At 40.2% G+C, this 14,403-nt stretch overlaps 1 protein-coding gene across 2 annotated transcripts in view; it reads left to right on the top strand.

Moving 5' to 3' along the window:
* The first annotated feature begins 1,570 nt into the window (after positions 1–1,570).
* LOC114653365 (transcription initiation factor TFIID subunit 4-like) overlaps positions 1,571–14,403 on the top strand; it is a 333,979-nt gene continuing 321,146 nt past the window's right edge. For both annotated transcript variants that reach the window (XM_028803639.2, XM_028803638.2), the window contains exons 1-3: positions 1,571–2,215; positions 8,877–9,019; positions 9,233–9,340. In XM_028803639.2, coding sequence (XP_028659472.2) covers positions 1,651–2,215; positions 8,877–9,019; positions 9,233–9,340 — 816 coding nt within the window. In that variant the 5' untranslated portion in view covers positions 1,571–1,650. The remainder of the gene's footprint in view (positions 2,216–8,876; positions 9,020–9,232; positions 9,341–14,403) is intronic.

Here is a 14,403-nt window from a genome sequence, read left to right as displayed (position 1 = left end):
GTAGGGAGTTTACATGTGTGTTTTTCTCCTCTAAGTCCCTAAACATGTGGGCATTGTGTTAACTGGCAACTCTAACTGGAGAAGTTTGCGGGTGTTTACAGTATGTGTGTCCTGGGTTTGACACCTTTTCCAAGTTCAGCTTCTAGGTTGAAGGCAGTGCACCCAGAAGAGCCACCGAATCATCCTAGTGACTCTGCACTGGATACAAAATTAGAAAAATCAATGGATGGATGGACATTGTGGTGAATGAAAAGAAGCGGATGTAGGGGATTGTAAAATTAAACAGAAAAATGGAAAACGGAAGTGTTTTGGAGGATGTTAATAATGTAGTTAAGAACTTTACATGTGTGACCCTCTATTTCTGATATGAGACATATAATCACGTCTCCTCATCTATTAATACATTTACATTTATTTTCTTCGCAGACGTTTTTATACAAAGCGACTTACACCAGAAGTAAACATAATTGAATAACAATACCACGCTGAAGATCTACGATAAAAAGAAAGATATTAGATGAATGATATATTTATGCAGCAAGTTTATCCATCCATCCATCCATTTTCCAACCCGCTGAATCCGAACACAGGGGTCTGCTGGAGCCAATCCCAGCCAACACAGGGCACAAAGCAGGAACCAATCCCGGGCAGGGTGCCAACCCACCGCAGGACACACACAAACACACCAAGCACACACTAGGGCCAATTTAGAATCGCCAATCCACCTAACCTGCATGTCTTTGGACTGTGGGAGGAAACCGGAGCGCCCGGAGGGAACCCACGCAGACACGGGGAGAACATGCAAACTCCACGCAGGGAGGACCCGGGAAGCGAACCCGGGTCCCCAGGTCTCCCAACTGCGAGGCAGCAGCGCTACACACTGCGCCACCGTGCCTCCGCAGCAAGTTTAATCCTGCCCTAATCTTCACCATTTTTAATGAAGCACATCTAAAACAAGCGTTCAATAACATATCTGAGTAACTGTAAACCAATTCCTTAAACAATCAACGACAAATTAATTAACTTTATGAAATATTGCTGAATTCGAGTTTACACTTGGCTGCTTTTGGACAAAAAAAAAATGACCTGACGAAACAGATGGAGAAGTTAAAAGTACCTCCAGGTTCTTGCGTTTCTCGAAGGCTGGCCTCTCCGTGACGTAAAAAGAGAAGCGTCGCTGTTAGCCAATGAAGATGCAGTAATATCATTCGCGCATCTTCAAGTCAATACTACCGCGAGGCTACGCTTTCTCCACATGGCTATATAAACATGTCTGTGGCTACGGGCTGTAGCAAGACTAAAAAAAAGAAAAAGAAAAAAAAAAAAAGAAACAACAAAAATATTACACTCGAAAGTTTATTGAGCTGAGGTATGGATAATTTCTCTTAAAACTTTACGGCTCTGACTTCTTTAAAACGTTGTTTGTTTCCGTTTACCATGTGTTTAAGAGCCAAGGTAGAAGTCATATCTGAATGACGAGTATGTCCCTATTGTTGTTTCGTAGCTATACGGAAATATTTATATTAATTTCCAATAAATTAATTGAGGGCTAATTCGTTTATTTGTTTAAATACATGACTATCGTTTTATTTATTTATTTTTTAGCTTTTAAGCTCTTGCTTATGAAGTGTGTTTGAAAGCGTGCTTATCATGAGCTCTTGTTCAGCAAACCCAATCTATATCGAAATCGCCAATTCGACTTCTACAGCAGAGGGCAACCAACAGCGGGACGGAGAAGTTGGGACTGCACACGGTGATGCGCAACCTCCTGAGTTCAAAGAGCGGGATCCTGGAAAGGACAAGTCTGAAAGTGGAGCCCTTGACAATCCACAGCCCTTGTCGATGGGTCCAGAACTAGAAGATAGTATTTCGGATGTGTCTCCATGTCTGCCCTCCATCGAAACACCGCCTGCGGTTTCAATGGCCAACAGTCAGCTTCTAAATGTCCCCAGTACCTCTGTCACAAGTATCAAGAACACCCATCACCTTTCTGCCAGTAAAGCCGGGACGAATACGCCGACCCTCAGCCTTACGTCTGTTTTGCTTCCTGCCGCATCTACGGCGCCAGCCACAAGAGTGGGCACGGTCAATCAGACCCCTGGTAGAAATCCAGTCATAACTGTACCCAGATTTGCAACATCCGTACAGAACGGGACGCCCAGACCCACACAGACCACAACTATACAACTGCCTGCGAATTTTCAGATCCCTCAAGGTAAGGGCGCATATATGAATTTGGAGAGTTTAGCAAACCTAACGCATAATTAGGTTCGAGAAGTTAGTGAGGATAGCATTCCATTGGGTAATCTGATGAGAGTATATCAGCCTGTATAGCATTACAGATTATTTCCATCAGTCAATACATATTTTTGATATTTTGCTGTACAGGTTTGTGCAAATGTTATTCATAATTTATTGTGCAAGATGCAAATATGTACCGTACTGTGTATTTAACTCTTATTTGTACTCCTGCTGCAAATAAAAATTTCTAGAAGGACAAACCATAATCAACATATTGTAAATATGTTAGGCACATAAGAATAAAAGACATATTAGAAAATAAAATTCTGTTTGTAAGTATACTATAACAATTATTAGCTTCAGCCTTATAAACAAGTTGATGATATTTACCATACTTTGGTTGTATTATGTATGCAGAGAACACACTGTTCATTTCATTAAAGTGTTTTGTGGAAAATTGAACTATACCCATTCAAAACAATTTTAAAACAAACAAGCATTCAAAATAGAAAAAAAAAACCGAATTCCTCACTGTATAGATATCCTGTGCCTGCTCATTGACTGTGGAATTTAAACATTCTCACCATGTCTGCATAGTTTTTCTCTTCCACAAGAGCCCCCAGCAGCTCTGTAATGACCAGAGCTTTAAAGAAAATAAACATATTTCTTAAAAGATTAAAGACTTTCTGGCCAAGGAGGAGAGATTAAATATTTGCATTATAACATGTATAAGAATACTGTGTTTAGTAAAAGTGTTTAAAAACATTTTATTGTCCAGTGTAATATACTTTAGTAATTTCTGTTAAGTCATGCAGTTATATATTTTTTTTTATCAGTGCATGTAGCAGGTGTGTATTGTTAAAATTTTTGATTAATCGGTGATTAATCTGTGGGTGTTCAGTTTTGTAACCACAAAAAATATGTGTCTGATCGTGGTAATAGTTTAGATTTTTGACAGGAATATTTACCAGTGTCCATGGTGAATAGCTCAAGCGTAGCTAGCTGTAAGGAAGGTGGGCCTTAGAACAACCAAGGCAGTGCAGCTTGTTATTTTGTAAGGCAGATGTTGATAGTTTTGGCACTGGCGCTCTGCTGACAGTCTGTTTTGACAATGTTCGAGTAGTGGAGGTCAGTAGCAGAGAGTTTACTATACTTTCCATGCACTATCCAAGACTGTGGAGTTGGTAGACAAAACCAACTCCAGACTCCTCAATTTATAGTACATCTGACTCCTCTATATGTATATTAAGCCAATATACGGTACCTGTCAAAAGTTTGGGTCACCCATTAAATTGATTTAAAATAAAACTAAAGTTGAGTTCTGGTTTCAAAAATGGCTTTCTCAAAAAAACATCTTAGATGATTGGTGTTTTTGCAGAATGACCGTTTATTCCATGTGACAGACTGCCAAGGAACTGAAGATACTTTGGTAGCCATATGTAAACAATAAATTAAAAAAAACAGTTATGTCAAGTAGTAATGGACATTACACCTGGAAGTAATGCCATGGCTATGCTTCTATAAGTTTAACGGTATCTAGATAAAAAATGTATGAATATCAATCAGTCAAGTCAGTCATTGTCCAACCCGCTATATTCTAACACAGGGTCACAGGGGTCTGCTGGAGGAGAAGGTGGGAGCGGAGGATGCCATCATCTATATGCTACACCGATCCCTCTCCCACTTGGACAGAGGCAGTGATGCTGTAAGAATTATGTTTCTAGACTTCTGTAGCGCCTTCAACACCATCCAACCTCTGCTCCTTAGGGACAAGCTGACAGAGAGGGGAGTAGATTCATACCTGGTGGCATGGATCGTGGACTATCTTAAAGACAGACCTCAGTATGTGTGTCTTGGGAACTGCACGTCTGACGTTGTGGTCAGCAACACAGGAGTGCCACAGGGGACTGTACTTTCTCCGGTCTTGTTCAGCCTATATACATCGGACTTCCAATACAACTCGGAGTCCTGCCACGTGCAAAAGTTTGCTGACGACACTGCTATCGTGGGCTGCATCAGGAGTGGGCAGGAGGAGGAGGAGTATAGGGACTTTGTTAAATGGTGCGACTCAAACCACCTACACCTGAACACCAGCAAAACCAAGGAGCTGGTGGTGGATTTTAGGAGGCCCAGACCCCTCATGGACCCCGTGATTATCAGAGGTGACTGTGTGCAGATGGTGCAGACCTATAAATACCTGGGAGTGCAGCTGGATGATAAATTAGACTGGACTGCCAATACTGATGCTCTGTGTAAGAAAGGACAGAGCCGGTTATACTTCCTTAGAAGGCTGGCGTCCTTCAACATCTGCAATAAGATGCTGCAGCTGTTCTATCAGACGGTTGTGGCGAGCAACCTCTTCTACGTGGTGGTGTGCAGGGGAGGCAGCATTAAGAAGAAGGACAACTCACGCCTGGACAACCTGGTGAGGAAGGCAGGCTCTATTGTTGGCATGGAGCTGGACAGCTTGACATCTGTGGCAGAGTGACGGGCGCTCAGCAGGCTCCTATCAATTATGGAGAATCCACTGCATCCACTAAACAGTGTCATCTCCAGACAGAAGAGCAGCTTCAGCGACAGACTGCTGTCACTGTCCTGCTCCACTGACAGACTGAGAAGATCGTTCTTCCCCCAAACTATGCGACTCTTCAATTCCACCCGGGGGGGGGGGGTAAACGTTAACATTATACAAAGTAATTGTCTGTTTTTACCTGCATTGTTGTCAATCTTTAATATTGTTTTTTGTATCAGTATGCTGCTGCTGGAGTATGTGAATTTCCCCTTGGGATTAATAAAGTATCTATCTATCTATCTATCTCTCTGGAGCCAATTCCAGCCAGCACAGGGCGCAAGGCAGGGTGCCAGCCCACCGCAGGGCACACACACACACCCACCCACGCACCAAGCACACACTAGGGACAATTTAGGATTGCCAGTGCACCTAACCTGCATGTCTTTGGACTGTGGGAAGAAACCCGCGCAGTCACGGGGAGAACATGCAAACTCCATGCAGGGAGGACCTGGGAAGCAAACCCAGGTCTCCTTACTGCAAGACAGCAGCGCTACCACTGTGCCACCGTGCCAACCCTGAATATCAATCAAAAATATGAAAATTTCTGAGTAAACCCAAACCTTTGAACGGTAGCATAGTTACTGTGTTGATTTAAAGCACACCACAGGCAAGATATACATTTTTTTTATCACTTTCAATGCGAATCATCAGGTTACTTTTTAGCACCCTAACCTGTTAAAGCACAAGTTTAAAGTATGTAGGAGTGCTATTGTGGCGCTTTTATTTTATATATTAAACAAGAACATTGAGTAACAATAAACAAAAGACAAAACTTAAAAATAAAACCTGTTTATAAATTTGTGTGAAAAGGCTAGGAGAATAACTAGATTATTTGAATTGGTGTAGTTGAAATTGGAATTTTTAACACACATTGCAATTTACTTTTAGTTGGAGTCAGTACATTTTTAATGACTTAGACTCCCGTAACCCAATAATTATTTCCGTCTCCGACTCCACAGCCCTGATTACAGCAACAGACAGTTTGGGCAGCTTTGGATTGTAAAGTTTAACTTCACTTTCTGTTCTTTGTCAGTGTAACATCTTTGGTTCTCCAGCAATGTGAAAGACTAATTAACTTGTTCAGATATAATTAAAAGTTAATTTTAGTGTTTGACAAATCTACAGTTCATTCAGATTTGCATAGTGAAAGTCATAAAAGCTCACAGTGGTGTTAGAATGTAATGTCTCCATGTCCAGGGCAGAAGCATTATGCTGTAATTCACACATGCTTGTGTAGGAGAGTGATGTCATGAATAAGAGTGATTGTTCATCTATTGCATTTACTGAAAAAGAAGTTGGCAAACACAGCAACGAATATCATTAAGGTTTTTGGTATTTTACAAAAGATACTGTATAAATATTTATATTTAGGTGCAGGTTTTTTTTTCCTTCCTAATGTTGCCTCCATAACACTTAGAACACTCATAGTATAGTAGGAGTCTATCGGGACATTTCTTAAAGTAGTTTGGCATTACTGTATTAAATACCAAGCTTGGTGTCTCTGAAAGCTCATAGAATTTTTTTAATGCTTCAGATCAGTTGGCACACCCGAGAGATTAATGCAGGACTGACTCCCATCCAATGATTTATTTGTACCGCTCCCCATTCACAGTACGTAATAATAATAATAAAAAAAAAAAAAACTCTTCAGGGCTATGTGACCAACACTCATCCTTATTGACCTATTTTACTAATAATCCTAGACCAGTGCTCTGTGATTTGTAATACGTAAAAATATATATTAATATATACTGCGGTGGGCTGGTGCCCTGCCTGGGGATTTGTTCCTGCCTTGCACCCTGTGTTGGCTGGGATTGGCTCCAGCAGACCCCCGTGACCCTGTGTTAGGATATAGTGGGTTGGAAACTGACTGACTATTTATATATCTATCTCAATTTATTTTTATTTATAAAGGAAAATTTTTAAATCCATAATTACTTCTTCAAAATGTTATAAAAATTGTAGAAAATGTAGCTTCTAGTGTTAAATTAAAATACCTCTAACTTAAAACTAAAATATGCTTGATGATCTTAAGTTTTCGTGTCATTGCAGAACTACTGTTTGTTTCTTTGTTTTAATTTTAACGTATTTTGCTTGCCTGGCATGGCTCAGGTATATAAAAATACAGTGCATCCGAAAAGTATTCACAGTATTCACTTTTTCCACATTTTTTTATGTTACAGCCTTATTCCAAAATGGATTAAATTCATATTTTTTCTCAGAATTCCACACACAACACTCCATAATGACAATGTGAAAAAAGTTTACTTGAGATTTTTGTAAATTTATTAAAAATAAAAAAATTGAGAAAGCACATGTACATAAGTATTCACAGCCTTTGCCATGAAGCTCAAAATTGAGCTCAGGTGCATCCTGTTTCCCCTGATCATCCTTGAGATGTTTCTGCAGCTTAATTGGAGTTCACCTGTGGTACATTCAGTTGATTGGACATGATTTGGAAAGGCACACACCTGTCTATATAAGGTCCCACAGTTGACAGTTCATGTCAGAGCACAAACCAAGCATGAAGTCAAAGGAATTGTCTGTAGACCCCCGAGACAGGATTATCTCGAGGCACAAATCTGGGGAAGGTTACAGAAAAATTTCTGCTGCTTTGAAGGTCCCAATGAGCACAGTGGCCTCCATCATCCGTAAGTGTAAGAAGTTCGAAACCACCAGGACTCTTCCTAGAGCTGGCCGGCCATCTAAACTGAGCAATCGGGGGAGAAGGGCCTAAGTCAGGGAGGTGACCAAGAACCCGATGGTCACTCTGTCAGAGCTCCAGAGGTCCAGAAGGACAACCATCTCTGCAGCAATCCACCAATCAGGCCTGTATGGTAGAGTGGCCAGACGGAAGCCACTCCTTAGTAAAAGGCACATGGCAGCCTGCCTGGAGTTTGCCAAAAGGCACCTGAAGGACTCTCAGACCATGACAAGGAAAATTCTCTGGTCTGATGAGACAAAGATTGAACTCTTTGGTGTGAATGCCAGGCGTCATGTTTGGAGGAAACCTGGCACCGCTCATCACCAGGCCAATACCATCCCTACAGTGAAGCATGATGGTGGCAGCATCATGCTGTGGGGCTGTTTTTCAGCGGCAGGAACTGGGAGACTAGTCAGGATAAAGGGAAAGATGACTGCAGCAATGTACAGAGACATCCTGGATGAAAACCTGTTCCAGAGCGCTCTTGATCTCAGACTGGGGCGACAGTTCATCTTTCAGCAGGACAACGACCCTAAGCACACAGCCAAGATATCAAAGGAGTGGCTTCAGGACAACTCTGTGAATGTCCTTGAGTGGCCCAGCCAGAGCCCAGACTTGAATCCGATTGAACATCTCTGGAGAGATTTTAAAATGGCTGTGCACCGACGCTTCCCATCCAACCTGATGACGCTTGAGAGGTGCTTCAAAGAGGAATGGGCGAAACTGGCCAAGGATAGGTGTGCCAAGCTTGTGGCATCATATTCAAAAAGACTTGAGGCTGTATTTGCTGCCAAAGTTGCATCGACAAAGTATTGAGCAAAGGCTGTGAATACTTATATACATGTGATTTCTCAGTTTTTTTTATTTTAATAAATTTGCAAAAACCTCAAGTAAACTTTTTTTTTACATTGTCATTATGGGGTGTTGTGTGTAGAATTGTGAGGAAAAAAAAATGAATTTAATCTATTTTGGAATATGGCTGTAACAATGTGGAAAAAGTGATGCGCTGTGAATACATTCCGGATGCACTGTATATTAAAAGTGCATGTAACATTAAATGTGCATGTTATTTTTTTAATTTAAAAAGTGGTGTGATTTTAAGGAAACGTGTAAATACAATTATAGCTATTTTCTAATAAACAAACAGAAAATGTTGCTTATTTAAATAGTTGAATCAATCTGTAAACTGCTGTTCACTGATAACTAGAGTAAGCTAACTAGTATTTGTTTAATCCGAAGTACTTAAAGTTACTTATGTAGGCAAATAATTGTATGTGTGAAGGAAATGTTTTTGTATTTGATATTTACTATAATGTTGAACATGAAGATGATTTTGTTTACATTATTCATGCTATTCAGGAATGGTACTCATCAGAAGTGACAATGGACAGCTGATGTTGGTATCACAGCAAGCATTAGCTCAAGCACAGGCTCAGGGTGTGGGACTTATAAGACCTGCAGTTGCTACCAGCACCCCTATAATCAGAACACCTGTACCACAGGTGAGATCACTTCTAACACTTTTTAATTTTTGTAGTTAGCAATGCATATAGTTGGTTTAAAGAAAATGTAAAGCCCAGTATATTTTTGTTAGCATCATTCTGGTATGGGGTGAAAAGTTTTGGATTGTGGTGTGTGTTCTTTTTTTTTTTTTTCTTTTTTTTTTTTTTCAAAAAGGCACTAAATAAATTTTGTCTCCATTTACTTCCTCAAAGGCTACTGGAGCTTCAGTTGTCAGAAAGCCAGTTCCTTCAACAGCCGTGAAAACCAATTTTCTCCAAAGTTGTCAAGTTACTCCAGCTCAAAGATTGTCACAAGAAAAGGTAATAGTGTAAGGCGGTATTGAGTTTAATGTACCAGTTTTGGCTTAATTATAAATGAACAATTTAGGGGAAAAAATTAAATAAAGTGCAGTTCTTCACATACCTCTGTGGATAGAGTGCAACAAAGATTAAGTACAATGCCCTAATAGCATGCTCTTGTTTTGCAAATGTGTGAATTAGCAGAATGCAGCCTGCTACACCCCGCCCCCCCAAATCCAGTCAGATTAAGGCATCACCCTGCTGCAGCCCTCACAGCTGAATAAAACTGGAAAAAAAATATTCAAATGACATGTTGTGTGTATGTCTATGTGCGAGGAAAAGTAACATCCACCATATTGTGTTTGTACGTCTGCTTTTATCCCTTCAGTACTATCTTTTGCAAGTGCCATAAATTTACACAGGATGTTGCAGACTTCAATCAAATCTATGTTTTTATTATATGATAACAATAATATCAGATTGCTATTCAGAGTGCTAAATGTGGGGACGACACGAGATTTGAACCTGTTATCTCGAGGTTCCTAAGCAGTAGCTTTTCCATTGTGCCACTTGCACAGATCTGAGATGGAACAGCATTACCACTCTGACAGCTGGTTGAAAATGAAACGTGCAAACACACACGTATGTGAAAGTCTTTTACTTTGTATCAATGGATAGTTGTGCTTCAGCAACATGTCAATTGAGCAATTTCTTTCTTCGGTTTTGTTACACCTTTTGTGAAAGTGTTTACTGGATATTTGGGCTTCAGTCTTCACACATTCTACACTTCACGTCAACATTATGTCGTTATTACTTGTAATATGAAAACATTTTCTGTTTTAGCTGTGCGTTCAGCATTTCTTACCTTGTATTTTCTCTGTCATTCTATATTTGCACAGATCATAGTAGGCACGGAACACACATGAAATGTATGTATTTAAAATCATGGTATTTCATTAACTAAATAATTCCTTCCAAACTCCTCACCAGGTAAACACTTCAACACAGACTTCAAGTATGAGGATTGCAGCAAGGTGATGCCTTCATCTGACCGAATGGGGGCGATGGGTGGTAACAGGCTGCATTCCACTAATCCATACATTTGCAAAAGAAAAGTATGCTATTAGCACAGTGATAAGGAGCTAAGAACTTCTTGGCGTATGTAAGGAAAATTTAAGGCGGTCAGGGACAATTAAAAAAAAAAAAAAAAAAAAAAACATCGTAAGCTTCAGGAATTCTAGTGTTAATACTCTGTGGGAATGCAGAAAGGATTGTTGCCAGAGCTGGTACAAGTCCAGTTACTATCCAAATCAGGACAAATTATATGGGTAAAGATAAAATCCAGTTCTAAAAGTCAATTTTAAAGATCACTGTAAAATCATATGAAAGTGCTGTTGTTGGCGATATTTGCCATTACCTTGGTATAGTCAAGGTGTGCCCAGTTGAACGCGTAGGACTCAGGCTGAAAATGAATGTGTTCTTCATGTATTTTTTCATTGCAGTATCTTTTCCATTCACAAGATGGGCTAGAGAGCTATGAGAAAGATTCTACACATGCACGCTCAACCACTGCATACTGCTAAAAAGTTCTGTCTGTATGATTTTTGTAGGCATACAAAAGTTTTTTTTTTCTCCCCAAATTGTTTTCGGTGGCATATAAAAATTAAACTTTTACATACCTGTTTATTTCTTGGATTTGTGCTTCTCTGCTAAAAATGTCAGAGGCAGTGTATGGAGTAAATATAATGGAGTAAAATATAGGCATTAATGAAGATGCAGTCTAATCTGTATATTTATTCACAGTTAGACAGGATTAAATCAGTTTGGCATATTAAAATGTTTATTTCAATTTTTGTTGCAAAACTGTCGAACTGGAGAGAGAGAAAGTGAGCTGGAGTGTGGGCATGGAGTGAACAAAGTACTTTCCAAATAGGACCAGAGCAGAGAAGAAAAAATGGTAGCCTCAGTTGCAAAGCTGCTGTGATGATTTAGCTGCTTTTTCTGAATTAGACATTTTCACATAGGAGTTTGGAGATTACTGAGCTGCCTAATTTTAATAAAACAACAACTACACCTAAATGACAACAACAACATTTATTTACAGTATATAGCACATTTTCATACATGAAAGTAAATGAAAATGCTTTACATTATTAATAGTTACATTGTTGCATGAAAGTGAGTAAACACTAAACTGTTATTTGTATAGCAGTAGATTGTCTTAATGTCCAGTTTAAATACAAACGATGACCAGGGAGCACAGGAAAATAACTGTAGTTGGCAGAATGCTGCAGAAAATAAGCCTGTGAAGTCCCAACACCAAATGACCACCCAGACCCATTTAAGCATTCTACATTCAATTTACAGGACACTTCCATTTCTGTCCAAAATTTTGGAGAGAAGTGTGTATATTCAATTGAAAGCCTTTTTAAATGAAAGTGATGTGCTCAAAGTGTTTCAATCTGGTTTTAAGCCACTTCACAGTACTGAAACCGCATTACTGAAGGTTTTTAATGACATCCTTTTGGCAACAGACTCAGGGGATTATGTGATTTTAGTTCTGCTCGATTTAACAGCTGCTTTTGATACTATAGATCCGGGGTACTCAATAGGCGGACTCCGGTCCGCATCCGGACCCAATTACGGTTAAATCTGGACCGACGCCAAAACAAACATGCAAATGTAATCATAATCCAAATGAGTTCTCAATGAAGTGCGCAATTGTGATTCCGCGCGATATATCTTTGAGGTTTCTACTCGGTTTGGTTGCTTCATCTATGTCCAATCACACCAGTTGTAACAGTATCGTTCCCACTACTCACCGCCCCCCCCCCATACTCGCTTGCTCATTCACGGCAGCCAGATTTATGTACCGGTCACGTGCTCTGGGTCAGGCCGGTGAACAGGCAGTCTCATCACTCGCAGGCAGTGCAAATTTTGATAACTGATTTTTTTTTTTGCTGACTGAAAGTGAAGATGGCTGGCTCAAGACAGTACATTGATAAGAAAAGAAAAGTTGATTTTGAAAACCGCGAATTTAAGAGTGAGTGGACAGAAAAATATGTGTTCGTGCTCCCCGTGGGAAGCAGAAAACCAATGTGTTTAATCTGCAACGAGACGGTAGCAATAATCAAAAGTGGTAATGTGAAACGCCATTATGAAACCAAGCATGCACATTTCGAACAAAATTACCCTCAGAACTCAGAGGTAAGGACCATAAAAATAAACCAGCTGAAATCATCATATGAAGCTACAAGCAATGTAATAGTTAGATCAGCCACACAACAGGAGCGGGCAACAGAAGCCTCACTTAGAGTAGCATGGGTCCTGGGAAAAAACAAGAAACCCTTCTCTGATGCTGAAGTAGTCAAAGAGTGTATGAGTGAAGTGGTGACTGCTCTGTTTGAAGGGACTCAAAAGGATGAAATAATCCAGAAAATAAACCAAATACCCTGTTCTGATTCCACTGCTGCAAGACGAGCTGAAATACTCGCTGATGATTTGCTTGAACAACTTAGTTCTGCTATAAAAAAAGCCAAATTCATTTCATTGGCTGTGGATGAATCCACAGATATCACGGACAATGCACAACTCATGGTCTTTGTCAGATTTTTTGATGAAGAAAAGGGAGAATTTCATGAAGATGTTTTGGGTCTCACAAACCTCCATGGACACACAAGGGGGGATGATATCTATGAAGCAGTGACACAGATGCTTAGAGACAGAGCGATAGACCTGAAGCATGTTGTTTCCATTGCTACTGATAGCGCACCATGTATGATTGGGAAAGAGAGGGGATTAGTGTCACGCTTGAGAACTCACCACCCTGACCTCATGGCATACCACTGCATAATTCACCAGATGGTTTTGTGTGCCAGCCTTGGAGAAAGGTACTCAGAATTCATGACAACAGTCATGAAGCTAGTCAATTATCTGAGAGCATCCTCTGCTTTGCAACATCGTTTATTGCGCTCATTTCTAATAGAGGTGAATGCAACATTTGATGATTTGCTCCTTCACAACAATGTCCGGTGGCTTAGTAAAGGCAAGGTACTGAAGCGTTTTTGGGCACTGCGGAAAGAGCTGGAGACATTTCTGTTGGATCAGAAGAGTGCAAAAGCCAACCCGTTTGTGGATTTCATGAAGAATGACGAGAAAATGGAAATTGTTGCTTTTCTAACGGACATTACTTCCCATCTTAATGACCTTAATATGAAGCTCCAAGGCAAAAACAGCACAGTGTGTGACCTCATGTTAGCTGTCCGTGCTTTCCAGAGGAAGCTGGGGGTGTTCAAATGTGACTTACAGCAGGACCTGCTTCACTTCCCAAGACTTTTGGATCAGACTGCAGGAAAACATCACTATCACAATTATGCTGAATTCCTGGACAAGCTGATTAAAAATTTCCAAACTCGCTTTGAAGATTTCCCTTTGGGAAAACAAGTCTTGCTGTGCATCGAAAATCCATTTCTTGTCAAAAATATTGCAGAATTCTCAAATTAAGCCACAAAAGTCTTCCAATGGGCCAGTGCTGCTTCTCTGCAAACAGAGTTAATTGAGCTACAAGAAAACCTAGCACTGCAGGAATCTCACTGTGACCTTGTCACCTTCTGGACAAAGATGGTTACTGCGGCAGGTGTTCCTCTCCTGCAGAAGATGACCCTTCAGATTCTTACAATGTTTCCCTCAACGTACTGCTGTGAATCTGCCTTTTCCACTATGAACATGGTGAAAAACACATACCGCAACACCCTCACCAATGAACATTTACATCAGTGCCTCCGCCTTGCCCTCACACCTTTTATGCCCAAGTTCAAACAACTGGTGGCACAAAGAAGGTGTCACCTTTCACACTAAAAGGCCTACCATGTCATTTTTTTGTGTATAGTTCTAAAGTTTGGGGATTGCCTTTTTTTGGAGTTCTCTATTTGGAATTTGATCGTCACTTTTCCGGACCTCAGACTGAATGGAAATTTAGTAAGTGGACCTTTCAAATTTATATTTGAGTAGCCCTGCTATAGATCATAGTATTTTATTATCTCGTCTGGAGCATTGTGTGGGCATTCGTGGTACTGCCTTGGTGT

This window comes from Erpetoichthys calabaricus, chromosome 6 (genome assembly GCF_900747795.2).
Source record: "Erpetoichthys calabaricus chromosome 6, fErpCal1.3, whole genome shotgun sequence".
NCBI classification, from domain to species: domain Eukaryota; kingdom Metazoa; phylum Chordata; class Cladistia; order Polypteriformes; family Polypteridae; genus Erpetoichthys; species Erpetoichthys calabaricus.
Note: the sequence above shows the minus strand (reverse complement) of the source record. Positions and strands in the feature narration are given on the sequence as shown.